Here is a 21,657-nt window from a genome sequence, read left to right as displayed (position 1 = left end):
GTGGTGCTCTGAGAGCTTGGAGGATGTTCCACAGTGAAGAGTGGCAGACGGTGTCAAAGGCGGCCTTCAGATCAATGAATCCGATATATAGATGGCGATCTTTAAGGAATTCACGGGTCTTTTCTATCAGCAAACGGACGGCAGAGATGTGGTCCGTTGTGGAGCGGTTGGGCATAAAGCCAGCCTGCTGGGGACGGCGGCAGCTTCTGATTGCTGGAAGGGCACGGCTGAGCAAGATCCTGGTAAAGACCTTGCCCGGGATGGAGAGTAAGGTTATGCCTCTGTGGTTTCCACAGACAAGCCTGTCGCCCTTGCATTTCCAGAAGGGCAAGATGACTCCTCTGGTCCAGTCGGTGGGCAGCTGCTCCGATTCCCACACCTGGTTGAATAGGCGGGTTAGCCACTCCACCATGCCATCACCGCCGGCCTTGAGCATCTCGCCGGTAATGGCACAGATGCCGGGGGCTTTCTTGGTGTTCAGCTTCTTCAGAGCAGCTCTCACTTCCTCGGGTGTTACAGGGTCTGTGCAGCAGGTGTCGTTAGGAGGTGCTGTGCTCGCAGCCCCTAGGAGGGTGGGATCAGCCGGGATGGTGCTGTGCTGCAAGAGGAGGCTAAAGTGCTCCTTCCAGCGCTCGAGGCAGTTGGCTTCTGTCATGATGAGGTTGCTGTCTGAGTCCTTTACCAGGGCTGTCTTTATGTGTGGGCCGCTACGGGCTTGGCGTAGTAGACTGAATACGCGGCTCATGTTGTTGTTGTTGGCCGCGGACTCAAGCTGTTGGGCTTCTGCCTGCCAAAACCTCTCCCTATCTTCAGCAATGGCCACATTGCGCAGGCGATTCAGTCTCCGATACTCTGTGAGGTCGCCTCGGAGTCGGGCCTCACGCCGCTGGTCTATGATGTTTAGTGTCCTCTCTGATATCCAGGGCTTTCTCGGGGAGGATCGCGGGCGTCCGAGGACATTGTGAGCAGCCTGGAGGACACTTTCCTTGAAGGCCGCCCAGTCTGTCAGCTTGTCAGGAGCCAGGGTATTAAGAGAGCGGCGGATGGAGCAACTGAAGTCTCTGGCGATGTTGGGGTCGCTGAGTCGGGAGGAGTCGGGGCGAGGCAGAGTCTTGTGCTGGTTGGCTCGGAGCTTTAGCTTGAGCTGGGCCACCAGCAAACGATGGTCTGTGTTGCCAAGCTGTGCTCCTCTGAACACCCGGCAGTTGGTTACAAACGACTTCCAGCGTCGTGATATCAGGATGTGGTCCAATGCCTTCCTGGTTCTGCCATCTGGGCTGTACCACGTCCAGTGATGGATGCATTTCCGGGGAAACCAGGTGTCAGCAACACAAAGGTTGTTTTGGTGGCAGAGGAGGAGGAGGCGGTTGCCATTGTCGTTTGTTGTGCTGTCAACGAAGGTGGTGCCGACAGGTGAGCCGGGGGACCGATCATTGCTGGATAGAGTGGCGTTGGCATCAGTGAGGATGATGGTGACGTCGTGTGGTGGGGCTTGGTTGACAGCCTGGTGGAGTTGGTCAAAGAACGCGTCCTTCGCATCCTCATCAGCGACATCGGTGGGGGCGTAGGCGACGATCACTGTCATCTTGCCGTGATGGTGGAGGAATCGAGCAGACAGTAGTCTGTCGCTTATTGGTGTCCAGCTGATGAGGGACCTCCGGAGGGCTTTTGGAATGGCAAGAGCCACACCGTAAAGGCCGGTCCGACTCTCGGGGCCACTCCAGATGTAGCAATGGTTGCCAGCTGTTGTTTCACCATTGCCTTGCCATCGTACTTCACAGAGCCCTGCCATGGTGATGTTATAGCGACAGAGCTCTCGGGACAGCAGGGTGGCAGCTCCGGGGCGAAGGAGTGTCTGGACATTCCAGGTGGCGACACGGGTCTTATGACGAAGATCGATCCGTACTCGTTGGTCGGGGGCAGGCTGGGGTCCGTTACCGTGTTGGTCAGTCCGGCTTCTTTCTCTGGTCAGTTTCGTAACAAAGTGTGTTTCTCCTGGGTGAGTTGTTAGCCCTCCGCAGGATAGTCGGTTGGTGGGGCTGCCACCTCACAGCGTACCGACACGCTGGGGTCTTTGTTTGTCTGGAACCTACCCCGGAGACCGGCCCGCCATGGGTGACCCTACCAGGAGCAAGCTCCCGACGGTATCGCTCTCCAGGGTCACTGGAACACGCAAGCCCCCTCGCCGCATCAAGGCCAGACCCAGTGCCAATGGCTTGGACATATCCATGTGGGCAGGCTTAACCCTGTCCACGGAGACAGACTCTGGCCTACCACCAATGTCCACGACCATGGTCTTGTCACCATGCTGCAGGACCTTAAACGGTCCATCATAAGGAGGGCGCAATGGTCCGCGGTGGGCATCGTGGCGAATGAAAACAAAACAGAGTGATAATTTTTGGCCCTTTTTGCAGAGCAACACACGCTTTCAATATCCGGCAATATATGCCGTAACTATGTGTTAAGACAATGTAATAAGTTTAAAATGGGGGATATAAAGGACTTTGACTCCTCAGGATTAGTAGAGACTGGAACTGAACATGAGCACAATGAACCACAACATAAACTGGAAATATGAACTGTTATATATTTACACAGAAAAAGTTTTTGAGTCTGCTCTCTCAGTTGTCCATATATGGTCAACTACTTTTCACCATGATTAGGCGTTTTATCGGCCTGGGTGGTAGATGGTTAAGCGTTCCCTGGAAACACAGACCAACATCATACATTGTCCCTTTGACAATCAAAACAAATAAAAGGATTAAAAAGAGGTTTTTTTTTCCATTGGTTACAGATGACAAATAATGATTTACAAAATGTGTCATTTCTTGCTTCTTCTTAATTTCTCAAAATAACTACCTGGCCTCTTATGCGATGTCCTTTGCAGATATCCAATAGTAAAAGCAGAATACATATATCAATATAATTTAACAATATTTACCATGTGTTGAAAAGGAAGGCCAAGTTAATATAAAGTTTTATGTTGAATGAGTGAGTTTGTACTTGAATGACATATAACAGGTTACATATGGGTGCTTGAAAATGCTTGATGTTTTCAAGATCCTGAAAATGTTAGAACTTTGGGTGAGGTGCTTGAAAATGCTTGAAATCATTGTCATTGCCATGTTTCAGGGCATTCTGACTCTATAGACCACACAATAAATGAAGAAAAAATAAAACGAATGAAAAGGTGTGTGAAAATGGTGCAGACACGCCTGCTCTGGTGGCTTGTCATTGTGGTATTGTCATGTGAAGGGTCACCGTACCCTACTGGACGCACCCAAGAGGACAGCTCTAATTAGAAAACTGGCTTTTTTGGCTCGGCTCCCAAATCGCTCCTCACATTTTTTGTGGATTTTTTAAAATGATATGTCATCAATAATAAACGTTATGCACCAAATGATTTAGTAATTAGTAATTTGATATGTTTTGCTGGGAATCTCTGAAAAACACATGAAACAAGAATAACTATATTCCCAGAAGTGCAAAAAATATAAATTAAAATAAGTAACACAAAGAGCTAACGATCAGCAGTCTCTAAGATTGAAATATTAAATGCACTCTGCTTCGGAGCAATCAATATAATTAAAATGAGTTAAAATTTGGCAAATTTTTCTGCTTTTTATGCATACAGTACTTTCTTTTTTTTTTGTCTTTTGTTTTCAGTTCAATTATTACCCAACACCTATAGGGCCCTTTCAGTGTATTTAAACAAGTGTGACGTAGCCAAGTTGCGCGTGCATTGTTGAAGCAGAACGGCAGAATTCATGTCAGCTTATAGCAGCCCCTTGACACAAAAAGATCGTATATCACAAACAGCTCAAAATAACACAAAAGATGTGCTAGCAGCAAGTTAGCAACTTTATTTTAATCATCAAAGTAAACAACAATTTTTGACCTGCACTGTATTTCTTCCTTTGAAGGTAATTGAATGTCAAAAATTGGCCTTGAAAGTGTCAAGTCAAGTCATGTTTACTTGTACAGCCCTTGATCTCAGAGAGTCTCAAAGGGCTGCACAGACCAGATTATTACACCATCCCCTGATCTAAAACCGAGTCAATTCATTCAAAAGAGAAAAATAATTTTGCATTGCCGTAAACTGTAAATGTAACTTGATGTCAAGTTTTGGACATGTTTGATAAATAATTATCTTGCCACACTTGGGATTATGATTGCTCAATGTTTTTTCAAGCGTTGCTCACCGACTTTGTGTGAACGCTCAGACCCGTGGAAAATTAGAGGGAACATTGGTTACCGGTATTGTTAGGAAAAATTCAGTGGCGTACATAATTTTAAGGATTTTTAATGTGTACAGTCAACAAAGAAAAACATACATTTACATACATACAACTTTTACTTATATCTGTACATTCGAGGAAACTGTACGGGTCAGATGTATCGACATTTCGTTCTGTATACACGTGTACTAGAATGACAATAAAGTAGATCTGAATCTGAATCTGATTTATAATGGGGGGAAAAAAGTTAAACATGGGACTTTTATCTAATTATCTCTTAAAGGATTCATTTGCTGTGAACCAATTCCGTGTTTTTTTTCATTATTTATTGCCAGGGGGACACGCTTTTAACAACCACGTATTTATAGCATAGTTTATCCTCAAATTGATTGCATAAAGAAATCATGAACTCCTAGATTAAAACAATGGGTGTTTTTGTTTTCATTACAGACCAAACAGACAGAAGGTGCTCTGTTGCCTCAAGTCTTTGAAAAAGGTAAGAACTTTCAACTTCCAAGTTTGATTGAGGAACTAATTTTGGTTTGTGTATGTGTGTCGGGGTTGGGGTTTTTAAGGGTTATTGTTCTATCTTCGTTATTCATTATCCATTATCCGTTATCGGTCAGTTCATAATACGCTACAAAGCCAAGGAGCCGGGACTCTTACTCTCAGCCAAAAGGCCAAGCTAAGGTCCTAGCCCTAAAGCCTTGCTGCGATCATTGCGAATGCACCGTTCCCGGAGGTACTGCAATACCGGGCCGATGCGTGGAGTGGACAGAGCAAGCTCTTATTCCATCTCCAGATTGCAAAAATCTGTGCTCACTACAAGTACAGTATGTTTTTTTAACAGAGTGTGTGAAAACATGTAGCTTAAGGGATGTGTCATATTTAAGCAAAAATAGTTAGAAGCAGCCTCTATAGCAGGGTGGGCAATCACTCTGAGTCGTGGGCGGCATTGGGTTAAGAAAATAAATTGTGCTTATATTGATAAGTACGGTAAATAACGGCATGACAAAGTATGGAAAATTGCTCCATGAAAACTGTATTTTTAATGATGGGACTTACATTAAGGGACATTAGGGATGAGAGAGGTATATTTATTAAAATTATATATCACCTTTTTTAACCATCATATTTTTCGTATTTTCGCTTGGCGGGCCGGTTTAAAAAGCCTGACAGGCCTTATGTGGCTCACGAGCCATAATTTGCCCACTCCCGCTCTATACTGCTTCTAGGTTTAGGTTGAAAACACCTGTGGGTAAAGGTGTAGACGGATGGGTACCCCTTGCAAGATTAGTCCAAGCATTTAATTATCTCGTGGGAATAACTTAAAAGTTTCAAAGTGGATATTAACACCAGTACTAAATGGCTCAGTTCAAGAGTTCTTTTATAAAGCATTCACAGTACATTTCTTGACTCTTTTGGGCTGCCATGTTCGAATAAATGAACAAAACAGATCAGTACAAAACTAGCATTGTTGTGTATTACAGCTTTGCCGTACCACAGCTTGCTCAGCGATGGAATAGACTCTTTAGGTAAGGACAAATAGAAATGAAAAAGTCCTTAAGGGTGCAGAATGAGGGGTGGGCAAACCTTTTGAATCAAGGGCTGCATTGGGTTGAAAAATGGACAAAACTGGACTAGTAGGTCAAGTTATGGTTATTTGTTTAGCCCTTGATTACAATAAGGCTTTTTACTCTATTCTTTTTATTCTTTTAAATCTATTATTTTATCATTATTTAGTGTTCGCGTGTCAAATGATTTCTTGTATATATCATGTTTATGGTTTATACTGGCTGAATAAATAAATACAACAACAACAATAAAAGGACGTACAGAAAATACAGACATCATCATCATCAACATGAAATATACAGAATGTCTAGTTGACAGCATCCTGAGACCCACATCATTCATAAGCTGTTTAATTTTTTTGTGCCTTTTTAGCCTAGATTCAAACACTTACACTGACGTTGCAGATCAGATCTCAGAATGCAGACCATTCCAAAGCACCGGGGTCCGAATAGAATATGCCCTTGAACCTGCAGATATTTAATTGTAATCATTAATTAAAGGGGGTGGGGGGATATATTGATAGATTTTATACTTTTATAGTATGAAATCTAATACATTAGCAATACATAAGGGAAAAACACACCAAGTTTTCTTAATACATTTTCCGAATTATAAAGACTATCTATCCACCCTGGTCATATCCCTCAAGAGGGGTGACCGACAGCAAGACAAACACATACAAAAACAAAGAAAATAAAAAAGGGAAAAAGCAGCAAAAAACACACACAAATTTTTTTCGACCATGGCCAACCCAAATGCCCGAACGCCAAACAAGTTAAGCACCTCGGCACCCAAGTTGGTCATGCTTCCGTCCCTCCAGATGAAACGGGACACAAGAAAGCGGCCATGTCACTTGGGTCAGGGTGACACAACACACTCTTCTGTTCAACAGCAGGGCCCGACAGCTTTCACTGGTTTACCCCTGCAGCATCATACAATGTCATGATACATGACATTGTATGATGCCTCTCCACTCATTCATATCACGAACAAGAGCTCTAGCTTCCTATATATTTAGACCTCTTTCCCGCAGTGCACTCATAACACTATCCATCCACGTCAATTGCGGCTTTCCTCTTGGTCTCCTTCCATTTACTTCTGCTCTGTAGATCCTCTTCAACATTCGCTCCTCATCCATCCCCTTCATGTGTCCAAACCAACCGATTACCATACCTGTCAACCTGCACGTTTTTGCCATACAAAGTACGTTTATTATGCATTTTAAGACGTGTACGACGTATAAGAAAATCTGTATGGAAAAACGCAAAAATGTCAATTATGGGTACCATCCGGTATACTCCGACTATGACGAAACGGCAAATCAAACGAGTTCGGCGCGGTAGCCTCTATCTCTGTATCGTTTTTTTTCTGTTGCAAAGAAGCGAGCCGTTTGATGCTACTGTGCGCATGCGTCTGCAACCTCGGATTTCATATGGTAGTTATGTAGTGAAAGGAAGTCCGTCTCTTTTTCGGCTCAACTCGTTAAAGAGAGCCGGCTCTCAAACGGCTCACTTGCTTTGATGCATTATATTACGAATTATTATTTTGTATAAAGAAGTTAAGAAAAAAAGGAAGTATAAAAGGAGAAAATGAAAAAAAGACAGGTTTGTGTTTATCCTTTTAATCAGTATATTACCAACAATAACTTAATACAGAAAATGAATTAATAATTTGAATAAGAAAATGTATTATTCTACTTAATTATATTTGCATGTATTTTTTCCCTCTACGGTGAATGTCTCAGCTACTTAATTTTTGAACCTTTTTCATAATAAACCTCATTCATGTCGAGCAACTCAGCATCTCACAACAAAATGTTAATTAACAATATATATGATATAAGGAAACACATGTACAATATAACATGTTAAACTACATTAGTAAACACGTTTGAAAAAAAATATGGTGTAAGATTATTTTGTATTTTGTAAGGAAAAATACAACATTTTGTAAGGGCATGGAGCCGTGGAGGTTCACAGGTATGGATTACTCTCTTATCGACACTCTTGCTCAGTTCCACTACAACTCTAGTTCTGTCTCTCACAATTTCTTTTCTTAATCTATCCAATAGTGTCACTCCTAACATACACCTCAAACACTTCATCTCAAAAACATTTAATTTCCTTCTCTAATCTGCATTCAGGCTCCAAGTCTCTGCACCATACAACACAGTCGGCACAATCAGACTCTCATACAGTCCCCTCTTAACATCCATACTCATACTCTTGTTGCTCATCACTCTCCTTAGAGCACCCCAAACCTTGCTTCACTCAAGGCTAACACATTAACCTTCCTTTTAGTCATCATCCTTCCGATCTCCTCTTCCACTCAGTCACTTTACTTCCACATCCTCTCACATTTACTGACCCTATAACTAGGGTTTGCAAGATCTTTCATTCTCCCTCACCCTTTCTTTGCCTTGCTGTCTCTTAGGGAGTAGAGATAGAGAGGAGAGGATCCCCATTCCCCTCGCTCCCTCCACTTTAGTCGCCTCGTATGACATGCAGCGGACCACGGTGGGAGAATTCTTACACCTCCCAGGGGCGGGGAGGGGCCCTCACCACAGGACACAAACTATAAGACACACTATAAGGCGCACCCACAGAAAGACTACTTGCTGTTTCTCAAAGACAAAACAGTGACATCACACTGGCACAAATGATTGCGAAGCAAACATTATTTATCTTTATATCTACTTAATTAAACATAACCAATTAAAACAATACAGACTATTGGATGAAAAGCTCTCAAATATTGACAAAGCCCTAAAAATTAGATAAAGACCAAAATACTAGTCTTGCATTTCGGTTATTATAAGACCCTTTCATGATTGATTGAAATGTAACAAGTATGTTTGTACAAGTAAGATGATAACCACAAGACAACACTTGAAGACCACGTTATTGGTTTTTCTTAAGCAGAATAATAACTGTATGTATAATTTAATTGAAACTATGCATTTCCAATTTTATCCGGTATATAAGGCTTACCGGATTAAAGACGCAATTTCAAATTTCTGGCAAATTTAGGGTTTTTAGGTGAGCCTTATAGTCCGGAAAATATGATATGAGCAGAATTGTATACAGTAAGACTTCGGTTATCGCGGTTAATGGGGACCAAAACCACCCGCGATAAGTGAAAATCCGCAAAGTAGCGGCGCACCTTCAAAAAAAAAAATAAAAAAAAACGTTTTTTTTTTTCTTTTTAAATTATTATTTTTTTTAGACCCGGTTAATGGGGACCAAAACCACCCGCTAAAAGTGAAAATCTGCGAAGTAGCGAAGAAAAAAAAAAATCTCATCTCATTATCTGCACCGCTTATCCTTATTAGGGTGACGCCGCGTCCGCCTTAATTGCCTGAGTAATTTATCGAACATGGCTTGTGGTACATGGTTTGCCTTGTTCTGGGGCTCGTTTTGTTTAACACAATTTTAAATTGTTTTGTGGTTATGTGACGGCAAGGCTGTTTTAACCAAGTGAGGAAGAGGATTTCTTTTTGAGGGGGATGTACAGTATACTATGGTTATTTTTTTCAATTCTGTTTGCCTTTAAATAACCTGGTATGTATGTATTGTCCTTTTTAGTAAGCAGCTCATCAGATGGCAACAAGAAAAAGAAACAGAAAGGCAAAGGATTACCTGAACAGCATGCGAACCGGAGTTTCACTCTGCCCACCAAACTGGCCACACTTCAGGTATAGTGTAGTAGTCAACAACCCTTTTTCTGCAAACTATCTTATAAACATCAGATTGGAATATGCAAAAAAAATAAAAAAATAAAAAAAGGCTTCCACAAATGTGTCCTGGTCAGTACAAATCTCTTCACGAATAAAAGTCACTATGAAGCCTGCTTTTATGTAAATTTTTAATACAGGGTGATTAAAATAATTTAACATATTAAGAAATTCCATGGAAATACTCTAAAACCCATTCATTTTGACAGTTTAATAGTAGAATTGCCAGATGTATCTCTGGGTGAAATCATAGCCTAGTTGTTAGCCTGGTCTGGAGCAAGCTAGCTATAAATATTAGATTGCCAAAGTAACTGATCAAAAGTAGATTTAAACTGCTTTCATGCAGCCGATTTAAGGCTAAATTCAGCCAAAATAACAAACAAATCCCAGCTTAATTCCTTACCTTGGTTTTGTGCAATACCCCCTCAGTCTGACAATACTATATTGATAATTGTCTGACTGACAGGAAATCAGCTTTGTAGAAATGATGACGGAAGTCTTGTGACTACTGCAGCTATACAACAAAGAGCTAGAGGCAGAGTTAGGACCCTTCGACGACTGGGTCAACACATATGAGCTGTTCCGCGGGAAGGCCAGCGAGGACGAGGGCTCTACAGACGAGAGATTTGTTGGCAAATTCAAGGTGAGACAATTGGCGTCAATTAAAGGTATTTACAAAGACTACATTATTTTTTAAATTAGGTACAAAATGTTGAAGGATTTTATATATTTTTGACTATAAGGGATTTTTTACAATCAAATACAAATTACATTTAAATGCAAGAGATATTCACTGGCTGAGCTGTGGGGCAGGTCATTGCGACCTAGTGGAGGATGATGTTTACAGAAAACAGCAGGAACTGGGACAAGGGCTGACGCAAGAGGAGCCTCTGTGACGCAGGAGGCAGGCATTGTTTGGAGAAGTTGTTCTGATAAGCTCTGCTGATGTGAGTTTTTTTAGACATCGCCACGCCCTTCGACAAGAAGGTGGTGAAGCTGGCACCTGGCGCGCCCATGGGAGGAGTCGGCACGCCCATGGGAGGAGTCGGCACGCCCATGGGAGGAGCCGGAACGCCAGCTTGTGAAAAGACGTGGGCAGAAGAACTTGAAAAGATCGAGGGACAATCGAGAGAGAGGCTCGACGAAGAGCGACACTAATTCGGCTAATTCAGCTAATTCGATGGAATTCACTTAGTTAATTTGTATAAGAAACTAAATCTGCCCCGTGTAGAAATGCCGGTCTCTTGTTCATTTTTCCATAGAGAAACGAGCATGCATTGTTAGGCGAATGTAAGTTGTGTTTGGTTAATGGAGTCAGATAACTAATTCGAACAATTTGGTAAACTGGTAAACGATACATTTTAATGTATTTAATTCCTAACAATGTGGAGTGTTCTCCAAAATTATGCAAATATCTTGGAAAATCGTCTATGTGCCGGGGGACCCGAGAAATTAAGTCTTAAAGTTGACCCATAACTTCATCTATAGCTGTGACGTAATGTAAGGAACACATCACCTTCAAAAGGGCCAATCCTGTTTACACAACATGTGAGGCAGCTCCATAACAATCAGCGGTTATAGTGGAAAGCGATAGCATACTGCTCATTTTTGGTTGGAGAAATTGGAACTTTACCTAACCTGTCGCTGGGGGCTTTGTGACTGTTTTTTCATAGTTGTGTGCTTTAACCTCCCAAATCTAAGTTTGGTCAGTTTCCCTGCTGACGTTACAAGGTGTATTCCTTCAGGTAGGCGATCATTGCCTTTTTGGTGTTTTTTGCCGCATATGTGGCAGTATGTGTAGTATTGTCCAGTTAGCTCCCCGTTAGCATTGGGGCTGCCGAGGACTACCTGTTTTTATTAACGTGTTAGCTGCACAGCTATCCTGCCATGTACATTGGTTTATTCCTGTAGGGTTTTGCGCCATAGCTCATAGCTTTTGTTGAGCGGTTCCGATTAGCCCCGTTAGCTGTCCGTGTTTTATTTTTGCCAGTTAGCTCCTTTTTGCCCTTTGTTGTACCATTACTGCATCCAGCTGTGACACTGAGCCTAGGCATTCTCCACTAAAACTACCAAAACTTCACTTAAAACTTTCGTAACTTCTTTGACGAATTAACACCTAAACCAAAATGGTGACTGGCTTGCATGCATACCAGTGTTGTTCACGTGATGTCACAGCTTGGGAATTTTAAGACGAGACATGTTATTTTCAAAACGCATTCTCGGAAAAGGAAATTGAATTTACCAATGTCATATATATAGATTTTATATCAAAATCATTTATTATTTCCTCACATTTTGAAATTTTGGAATTGCTTGAACAAACCCACTGCATTAGCTCTACCTCTTTTTGTCTTTCTGTAGGGTCGTTTCTGCTTGTATAAGCTCACTGAGGATGAGGAAGGAGAGTGGGAGGAAGACATTGGCAGAATTGACAGAGGGATCCCTCAAAACACGACAGTTCAAGTCCTTATCCGGGTTTACATTGTCTCTGTAAGTTGTACTGTATTGGGTTCTGCACTCTATAAAACGTTTGGGTCAAAAATAATCCCACTTGGGCCAATCTGGTTTTTGAGCTCAAACAAACCCCACATCGCCCCAAACTCAAACAACATGTTTAAAGGAACAGGGTGTAATATTAAGTCACAGGCAAGTTCATTCTATGAGTAAAGTGGCCGAAGAAAATAAGAAACTTGTAACTGCTTTCTAATTTCAAAGGGACACTGTGTAATATTTGACCACAAGGTGTGTCTGTATTGTGTCATGCAATACAAAAACGAGTGCTAAAAATCAGAAGGAAGAATATAAACTACTGAATGGTACCCAACAGCGACAATTTTTGCACCCAAGCCTTTCACAAGCTTTTTTTTCGGCAACCCGTAACGGCAAGATCGTGGACAAATATTTCAGGTTCCTCCTGGTGAGGGGCATGTTGGGTAAAATAAATGCAATTTTCAGAAAATACGAGTATTCTTCTAAAAATGCATGTTTATTTGTTAGTTTATGTATTTTTGCTTATCATTTAACTAACATTCAGGATTTATTTTTTTACCATTAGCAGGCGCAAAATAATACACACTGTCCCGTTAAATTAACATGTTTAATACATATAAAAATTGTTTCATTTGGATAAAAAAGATAACGCCACAACTGGGTCCTTTTTTAAAACTAAGAATTAGGTTATTCTTTTATAAGCCTTCAAATTCAGGTGTAAAACAATCAAACAAAAATACAGTTCTTTTGTTTTTTAATGACTTAAAATAAACTTAAAATAATATTTGGTCTTGTTGTACAAGACCAGCCACAACTGGGTTAGTTTTATTAAAACTAGATATATTCCTTTGAGAAAATGTAAAGTTAAAAGTGGTCATTTCATACAAAAATAACTTGATATAAATTGGTATTGGTATTTTTAAACGCAAAATGTCATGTGAATGTGTTTGGTTGTGGTGTGCAAATCTCAAAAACAGGGTCATCATTTTTAGTAATAGGGCCATTCTGTTGATGTGCCCCCAAATTTGTACAAAGGAACTGAGAAGAAATTTTTGTGCCTCCCAAAATTACACAAGCTGGTTTAAAAAGACCCAAATAAATAATAAGGTTGTGGTGGACAAAACAACTAAAAACTGGGCCGTTTGATTTAAGTTTACCGGTACCTTGTTCCTTTTAATTTTATACAAAATAACTGAGTAAAATAGTGCTTTTCACGTTTAAAGTACCTCCAAAAATTAGGTGAATTTATTTAAAACTGCCCTATTACAATTGGGTTGTGTAGACCACTCTTAAACTGGCACATTTTCTTGAGGACAACCTAAAAGATTATGTTGTTTCAAACAAATTGATGTCCTAAATGGGTTTGTTTTGATCCAATTTTCTGTCATTTTGTACCAAAGTGTTTGTTAGATGTGGTCTCCAGGCTGTCAAATTGGATTAATTTGTTTTAAACTACCGCAAAAAGGGTTGTTGTGCAGATAACAACCAAGAATCTGGCCCAGTTTGTTCACGTGTAGTTTCTTAAAAAAAACAAAGTTCAATTAAAAACTTTCCCTAAGAGAGATGGGTACTTTTTGAACCAAATTTGGGCTATTTTTGCATCAAAGTGTTTTTCCATTGTGGTATTTGTCCTTCAATACAATTTTCATTGTGCTGACTTAAAGGCATCAAACTTGCACCCGGCAGACCCGGACGGAAAGGCTGACCCTTACGTGGTGTTACAACTCGGCAAAAATGAGATTAAAGATCGTGAGAACTACATCCCTAAACAACTGAACCCTGTTTTTGGAAGGTTGCAGTCTTCACCCTTGAAGGTTTTAGCATCTCGAGTCTTCGTCAATTGATTTTGTGTGTCTTGTTTCAGGTCATTTGAAATGCAGGCGAAATTCCCTCAAGAATCTCTACTGTCGGTACTCATTTATGATTACGACCTTGTCGGAAGTGATGACTTGATCGGGGAAACACGAATTGACCTGGAGAACCGCTTCTACAGCCGGCACAGACCAACTTGTGGACTTCCGACAGAGTACAGTCTGTGAGTAGTAATGACTTCAACCAATCAGCAGAACTTGCCAGTGTTGAAGGTCGTATTTGCGTCCTGCAGTGAAGGTTACAATGCTTGGAGAGATTGCCTGAAGCCAAGCGAGTTGCTGTCAAAGCTTTGTAGAGAAAATAACGTGGACGGTCCTCACTTCAGACCAGGTCGCATCACCGTCGCTGACAAAGTCTTTACTGGCAAGACGCTCTTTATGCAAGAAGGTTTGTAAAACTCAGGATTTCACAGACTTTTTTCTTCTCTAGGTGATGTAAAAGCACAGTATAGAAAAACAGATTATTACATTAGCATGGTTTAAAGAGTATCTAAGGTTTCCAGAAAAGGCAGGCAGAAAGGAACTGTAGGATCATGACACATACCCCCAGTGAATTAGTTTTCACCAGGGTTAGGGTTACCCTCTTTTTCTCCGCTCCCACCTTCATTCATTGAAGATGTTTGGAATTGCATACTGAAGACAATGTCCTATTGACAGATAACTTTATCATGTTTAAGTTGACCTTTTCTTATTTTAGAATTTTTAATTAGTTTTATATATATATATATATATATATATATATATATGATATCAGAATTAGACGGCCATGCGGTAGGCATAAAACATCTATCACCAACCTTTTGATTACGAGCTAACACTTGGCGATTGGAATCTTTATTATAAATTTATCTACGTAAGTCATTTTCCTGAAACCGGAACTTAGTTGTTCAGATGCTTGTGGGACTTGTGGACAACTGGTGTGCAGTTTTGAAGCTTTCCATCAGAAACATAGAGATGGGCGTAGCTCTCGGTCCAGGGGGCACAGTGAGGCGGGCGTATGTCTGTCTATGTGAGGGTGTGGGTAGTCCAATAATCTGAGAGAAGGGGTCTGTTTGGGGACGAACAGTGTGTCTTTTGAAGTTCCTTTTTGACAGTGTCAATCTGGAATGGGCGGTTGGGGATTTGTATTCATAGAATGAAAACATATTCTCTGTCCATGGATATGAATAATTTTCTGATGTTTCACAGATGAGGAACCAAGGGAGTCCTACGAGCACTTGTCCCTCAAAATTTTGCATCGTTGGGGTGAAATCCCGATCGTCGGCTGCAATCTGGTACCAGAACACATCGAGACCAGGACACTGTTTCACAAGGATCGTCCTGGGATGGACCAGGTAGAACTGACATTTCTGAATAAATGAGTTTTAAATGGCTTTTTTCAGATATAACAATTTTTGTTTTTATGATTTGGATTTTATATAAATTTCACTGGGGGTATCTTGGTGAAAGAAAGTGGATGGTGTAACTGTGACCTGAGTATTTTCTATGAGACATTTCGTGATTAAGGGCTATACAAATAAATGTGACTTGACTTACTAATTGCGTCGATTCCGCATGCTTGACGGGGTTTTTGGGGTTTTTAAGGGTTATTGTTCTATCTTCGCTATTCATTATCCATTATCCGTTATCGGTCAGTTCATAATACGCTACAAAGCCTAGGAGCCAGGACACTTACTGTCAGCCAAAAGGCCAAGCTAAGGTCCTAGCCCTAAAGCCTTACTGCGATCATTGCGAATGCACCGTTCCCGGAGGTACTGCAATACCTGGCCGATGCGTGGAGTGGACAGAGCAAGCTCTTATTCCATCTCCGGATTGCAAAAATCAAAGATCATGGCAAAGGCCAAGCTAAGGACTGACATAGCATCAAAGGGCCAAGTTAAGGTCCTGACTTTACACCGATAAAGTGAAGTCCGACATTTCGAAATACACCTTGGCACACTGACTATTTAGAGAGTCTTTATATAAACAGTGGGACCTCGCTATTTCGCGGTTCGCGGGTTCAGAGCTTTGCAGGTCTAAAAAAAAAAAATAATAAAATCAAATAATAAAAAAAATAAAAAACATTTTTTTTTCTTTCTTTTTTTTAAAAGCATTTTTGAAGGGGCGTCGCTACTTTGTGGTTCCACGTTAGCGGGTTCAGAGCTTTGCAGGTCTAAAAAAAAAATAATAATTGGATAAAATATATATATATTTTTTTTTCCTAAGCATTTTGGAAGGGGCGTCGCTACTTTGCGGATTTTCACTTTTCGCAGGTGGTTTTGGTCCCCATTGACCGCGATAACCGAGGGATTACTGTATAACTTTTGTTGGCATTTACTATATCGGCCCAATTATGATCTCTTAGAAAACACAATTAAGGGGACGTTTTTATGGCTTTTTGTGGGTTTGCGGTTCACTGATCTCTTAACCACCTGGGTCATCGGGGGGTTTGATTTTTTTCCCCTGAGTCACCAGGGTTAACTCTTGGAAAATGTGATTAATTTTGATTAAATATTTGAATCATTTGACATGATTATTTTCCCATATGCAGGGTCAGGTCCAGATGTGGGTAGACATGTTCCCCATGGATCTGCCACATCCCGGTCCCGCAGTGGATATTTCCCCTCGCAAACCCAAGGGGTGAGATGGACATATTAAATAGCACAAGTGTTGGGCGCATTAGCGAAAAAAGTAATACGTTAAAGATACTTAATTTAAAAAGGAATGAGTTGCCCCATTTATTTGCAAATAGTTTGTTGTTTCTGTATAAACTCACCTCCTTATGCTAATGTTTGCACACAACCAAATGTGTAAACTGACTTTGAATGTATATATTGTACGGTAGAAGGATTTTATACATGAGGAGAAATTACCGCCTCACACTCTGTGTTTGTGGCGGCAACACCATAACTGTATTCAGTTGAATTTTTTAGGAAAATGAAAACACCCTTCAGGAAACGCCACACTCTGATTTAGGGATTGATGTGACACTGTAAATTAAGCAAGAGTACACTAATTAATAATCTGCATTATAAAGAAGCGGATTAGCGTACAGTATGTCACAAATGTGAGTACACCCCTCAAATTTCTGAAGAAACATCGCTTTGTCTGTGTAAAGCTTTTATAGCAGTGTAAATATATTTTCCCGCCCAAAAACTCAAAATCAGGCATAAGAAGCTAAATTCCTGGTAACAAAAGTGAATACACCCTAAAGTAAAAGTTCTTGAAGTTCAATATTTTGTGTGGCCAATATGATTTTGCAAAACCATTCTAATCCTCCGGCCGATGGATTTCACCAGAGCCTCACAAATTGCCACACGAATGCTCTTCCACTCCTCCATGACAACATGACTGAGCTGGGGGATATTCAAGATTTTGGGCGTCTCCGGCTCCGCTTGAGGATGGCCCAAAGATGTTCTATTGGATTTAGATTTGCAGACATGCTTGGCCAGTTCATCCCCTTAACCCCCAGACCCTTTAGAAAAACTTTGGTCGTCTTAGAAGTGTATTTGGGGTCATTTTCAGGCCCGGAACATTGCCCTGAGACCCAATTTCTGAAGGGAGGGAGTCATTCTTTGCTCCAGTTTTTCACAGAACATCCATGAGTTTGTTTCCCTTAACGAAACGCAACTCCCCAATTCCAGTAGCACTTATGCAGCCCCAAACGATGAAATTCCCAACACCATGCTTGACTTGAGGCACAACACAAACATGTTTGAACTCCTCACCTGGTTGCCGCCACTAATACCTCGCACCATCTGAGCAAAAAACATTGATAGTTGTCTTATCAGACAAGAGGATATTTTTCCAGTAAGCCATGGCCTTTACTGACAGACATTTTAGGGTGTCAGAGCGATGTTTCTTCAGAGAGGGGGGTTTTGGGGGTTTTTAAGGGTTATTGTTCTATCTTCGTTATTCATTATCCATTATCCGTTATCGGTCAGTTCATAATACGCTACAAAGCCTAGGAGCCGGGACACTTACTCTCAGCCAAAAGGCCAAGCTAAGGTCCTAGCCTTAAAGCCTTGCTGCGATCATTGAGGGGGGGTTTGGGGTTTTTAAGGGTTATTGTTCTATCTTCGTTATTCATTATCCATTATCCGTTATCGGTCAGTTCATAATACGCTACAAAGCCTAGGAGCCGGGACACTTACTCTCAGCCAAAAGGCCAAGCTAAGGTCCTAGCCCTAAAGCCTTGCTGCGATCATTGCGAATGCACCGTTCCCGGAGGTACTGCAATACCGGGCCGATGCGTGAAGCTGGCAACGCTTCTCCGAACGGCGCAGAGATATTCTATTAAACATTACAATGAAATCTCTGCAGAAATGTGAAGGGTGTGCTCACTTTTGTGACATACTGTAGTGAAACACCAAATATTAAGACGGTAATTACAAAAATGTATTAATTTTTGTTTTTAAATATTTCGTTCCAGGAACTCTCCTTTGTAACGCGTTAGTCCAAACACTGATTAGCATTTGTCATTTACTGTTTTGTATTATAGATTTCTGTTTGATATGTCAGGAAGTGAATTGGTTCAAATCAAAGCTTGCCTCCTTTCTTTTGATTCCCTTTGCAGTTATGAGCTGCGTGTCATCATCTGGAACACAGAGGACGTTATTCTGGAAGACAGCAACTTTCTGACAGGTCAAAAGTCAAGCGATATTTACATCAAAGGGTAATGAATACTTGTCATTATTTCGCTCATTATGCAGTCATGTAGTTACACTAAGCATTTTTTCTCATTGGTAGTTGGCTGAAAGGTTTGGAGGATGACCGCCAGGAGACTGACGTCCACTACAACTCTTTGACAGGAGAAGGAAACTTCAACTGGCGTTTTCTTTTCCCCTTCAACTACTTGCCTGCTGAGAAGGTGAATGGATTTGCTGTTTGAAAAAAAGTTGTTTCCTATATATTTGGGGTGCAATTTTAAGTACTGGTAAATGCCACAAAATGGACTAAAAGAAAAACAACATTTGGAATTTGCTGTTTTGTATCTTTTACTAGGACCGTATTTTCCGGACTACAAGTTGTTTGAGTGTAAGTCACACCAGCAAAAATATTGCATAATTAAGTAGGAAAAAAGGTATTTTAGTTTTGGTCTTTATAACGTTATACAGTATTTTTCTTTTCATTAGGTTGCTGCTTTCTTTGTTTGACTCTCTCGGCTTTTGTTCTGGAACAGTTGTAATAGAAATACTTTTTTAAACTGTTAGTTTGCATTGTTATTTAATGAAAAATATAACATTTGTATTGCCTAAAATCTGTGCTGTTTATCGAGATTATAAACCAACTCAAGGGGGGAAGGATTCAACTAATTAATGATCATAATATTTCCTGGAAAAAAAATCTGTATTGAATTGGTATCGATTGTTTCTAGCATATTTTTTACTTGAACATACCTCTAAGGGCCTCCATGTGTGTAGTGTCATGTTACTTCCCTGCCTGCGGGGATTTTCTCTGGGCACATGCATGGAAAGTCCAAATTTCCCCTACTTAACACAACAGTTTAGGTGTGAGGACAAGGGACACAAGATTTGTGAAGGCCAAAACCTGATTGAGATTTTAATCCTAGGTGTTGGTCGTGAAGAAACGAGACAGCATTTTCTCCCTGGACAAAACTGAACAGAAGCTGCCTGCCATTCTGTGTCTACAAGTTTGGGACTTTGAGACGCTCTCCTCTGACGACTTCCTCGGTACACCACAGCATGTCAACCTAACTCCAAAAAGTCGACCTTTGACTGTGTTTACGTCAAAACACAGTTGCTTACGTGTGTTTGTTCAGGCACCGTGGAGTTAGACCTTCACTGCTTCCCGCGTGGAGCCAAGACAGCCAAATCGTGCAAGATGGACGTTTTCACGGACGGGACAGAGAGGATTTCCATTTTCCAACAGAAGAGGTCCAGAGGCTGGTGGCCTTTTAGCAAGTCTGGCGAATTGACAGTATGCTAATATTACTGGTTTTGGACCTTCAACCACAACTAAATTTATAAATCCAGTTAGAATTTATTGTTTTTATTTCCGATAACCTTGATAGGGAAAAGTGGAGGCAGAGTTTCACCTTGTGATAGCAGAAGAAGCTGAGAAGAACCCAGTGGGGAGAGCCCGCAAAGAACCAGAACCATTGCCCAAACCAAAGTAAGGCATGGTTTGCTGTCCCTTCTGCACTGGTATAATTTCTGAGAACCTGTTCTATACTTATCTGTCCACAAATGCACGAATTACATGAAGAAAAAGACATCTCCCACTGAACCAGCCATGTCTAACATGGCCGGATTCAGCCTGTTGGATGATTTAATCCGTCCCTCCGTAAAAGTCGGAGTATGTTAAAAAAAAAAACAAGTCACTAGCTCCTTTTTAATCAAAGGTTTTTTTAAATACATAATAAATAAGTTTTATGAATACAAACCTAATACTGCAGCAAAGGTGTAAATAAAAGCTGATGTCCAGTGTGGTTTCATGTAAAATACTTTATTGTGCAGTATTTTCTCAGCTTCACTAAGCCCAGCCTATTTGATCTGATGTCATTGCCCATTCCCGCTAAAAACTTATCTAGTGGTCTTTGCTTCAAAGCAGTCAATACACTAATGTTAGTTTGCGCCGTTTGTGGATAATGGCTCTGAGAATCGTCGCTGGAGCTACAGCCTTGGAAATGTCTTTGTGACCTTTTCCGTACTGATGGATAGGAATCACTTCTTTAATTTCCTCTCGAATTTCCATTCCTACATTGTGACCACAAATAAGAAAACTTTATTAAGTCGACGATATTTTGAGCTTTAAAAATAAAGAAATAAAGAACTTGTGCTAGGATTTTGTTTTTTTACGTTTTTGACGGACAGTTTGGCTCAGGTTTATTTAATGAAATAGTATGCCTCTGCTCCCAATATGTTGAGAAACACTGAACTAGATCAAGATGATCCATTTTAGTCTGGCTTTGTCTAAGCACAAACATGATTCAATAATTAAAAATGGCAGTGTTTTTTTCTGACAACAAAGTTTCAAACAAATTATTGGCCTAATTTGTTTTTTTTCTCTGCTTGTCTCCCCAGCCGTCCCGACACGTCCTTCTCATGGTTCGTCAACCCTTTCAAGTGTTTTTTTCACTTGGTGTGGCGGAACTACAAAAAGTACATCATCATTGCTCTCTTCATACTCATCACTGCATTCTTCCTGGTCCTCTTGTTTTACACGTTACCGGGTGCCATTTCTCTAAAGATTGTCAATGGATAACAGGAAATAGTTATTGTAATTTTAATGTTCTTCCGAGAGGTCATATTAATAAAGATTTTCCAATATTTCCATTTTCAAATATTCACCAATATTTGGAATCGGAACAGGGTTAGTATGCCTACAACTCAGTAGGGACTTCCCGTGAACTTTTATTGTAGGCATGCTAAAAATACAATTTATGTTTTATCTTGTAGAATAAGAAATATTTACTTGTGGGGACACACACCCTATGTTATATTTATATCAAAGGGCAAACTTTGAGTTACAGGCCAAATATGGTAAAGAATTAGGCAAAAGGGCTGTAGGAGAGAAACAAAACATTTTTGTAAGTCCCGATACAGTCTCAAATCCGATACCTCGGCAATACATGAGGGAACAAGATAATGAAAGTCCATTTTTTTATATCGTTGCTCCCATTTCAAAATGATGTATTCCAGTTTTTTAATTTTTTAATCTTTTTTTTTTTTTTTTGGGCATATTTTGCCCTTTCCATCCAAGAAATTGTTTTTAGATATGTCCTCTAAGAATAGCAGTAATGATATGC

At 40.6% G+C, this 21,657-nt stretch overlaps 1 protein-coding gene and 2 pseudogenes across 1 annotated transcript in view; 1 reads left to right on the top strand and 2 right to left on the bottom strand.

Moving 5' to 3' along the window:
* The window catches only part of fer1l6 (fer-1 like family member 6), a 58,657-nt gene extending 37,483 nt beyond the window's left edge, over nucleotides 1-21,174 (top strand). The window contains exons 29-44 of the mRNA XM_088352600.1: nucleotides 4,689-4,734; nucleotides 5,729-5,773; nucleotides 9,398-9,507; nucleotides 10,061-10,189; nucleotides 11,908-12,036; nucleotides 13,701-13,828; nucleotides 13,901-14,071; nucleotides 14,141-14,295; nucleotides 15,096-15,241; nucleotides 16,438-16,526; nucleotides 18,463-18,561; nucleotides 18,636-18,756; nucleotides 19,459-19,579; nucleotides 19,669-19,826; nucleotides 19,921-20,021; nucleotides 20,933-21,174. Of these exons, the coding sequence (XP_088208726.1) occupies nucleotides 4,689-4,734; nucleotides 5,729-5,773; nucleotides 9,398-9,507; nucleotides 10,061-10,189; nucleotides 11,908-12,036; nucleotides 13,701-13,828; nucleotides 13,901-14,071; nucleotides 14,141-14,295; nucleotides 15,096-15,241; nucleotides 16,438-16,526; nucleotides 18,463-18,561; nucleotides 18,636-18,756; nucleotides 19,459-19,579; nucleotides 19,669-19,826; nucleotides 19,921-20,021; nucleotides 20,933-21,113 (1,929 nt within the window). The 3' untranslated portion in view covers nucleotides 21,114-21,174. The remainder of the gene's footprint in view (nucleotides 1-4,688; nucleotides 4,735-5,728; nucleotides 5,774-9,397; nucleotides 9,508-10,060; nucleotides 10,190-11,907; nucleotides 12,037-13,700; nucleotides 13,829-13,900; nucleotides 14,072-14,140; nucleotides 14,296-15,095; nucleotides 15,242-16,437; nucleotides 16,527-18,462; nucleotides 18,562-18,635; nucleotides 18,757-19,458; nucleotides 19,580-19,668; nucleotides 19,827-19,920; nucleotides 20,022-20,932) is intronic.
* LOC148353337 (U2 spliceosomal RNA) lies at nucleotides 4,966-5,055 on the bottom strand (annotated as a pseudogene).
* LOC148353336 (U2 spliceosomal RNA) lies at nucleotides 15,637-15,790 on the bottom strand (annotated as a pseudogene).
* Nucleotides 21,175-21,657: the final 483 nt, after the last annotated feature.

The sequence above is a fragment of the Urocampus carinirostris genome, chromosome 14 (genome assembly GCF_059441175.1).
Source record: "Urocampus carinirostris isolate Australia breed hairy pipefish chromosome 14, RoL_Ucar_1.0, whole genome shotgun sequence".
Classification (NCBI taxonomy): Eukaryota; Metazoa; Chordata; class Actinopteri; order Syngnathiformes; family Syngnathidae; genus Urocampus; species Urocampus carinirostris.
The sequence above is the reverse complement of the archived record's forward strand: the minus strand, read 5'-3'. Positions and strand labels throughout refer to the sequence as shown.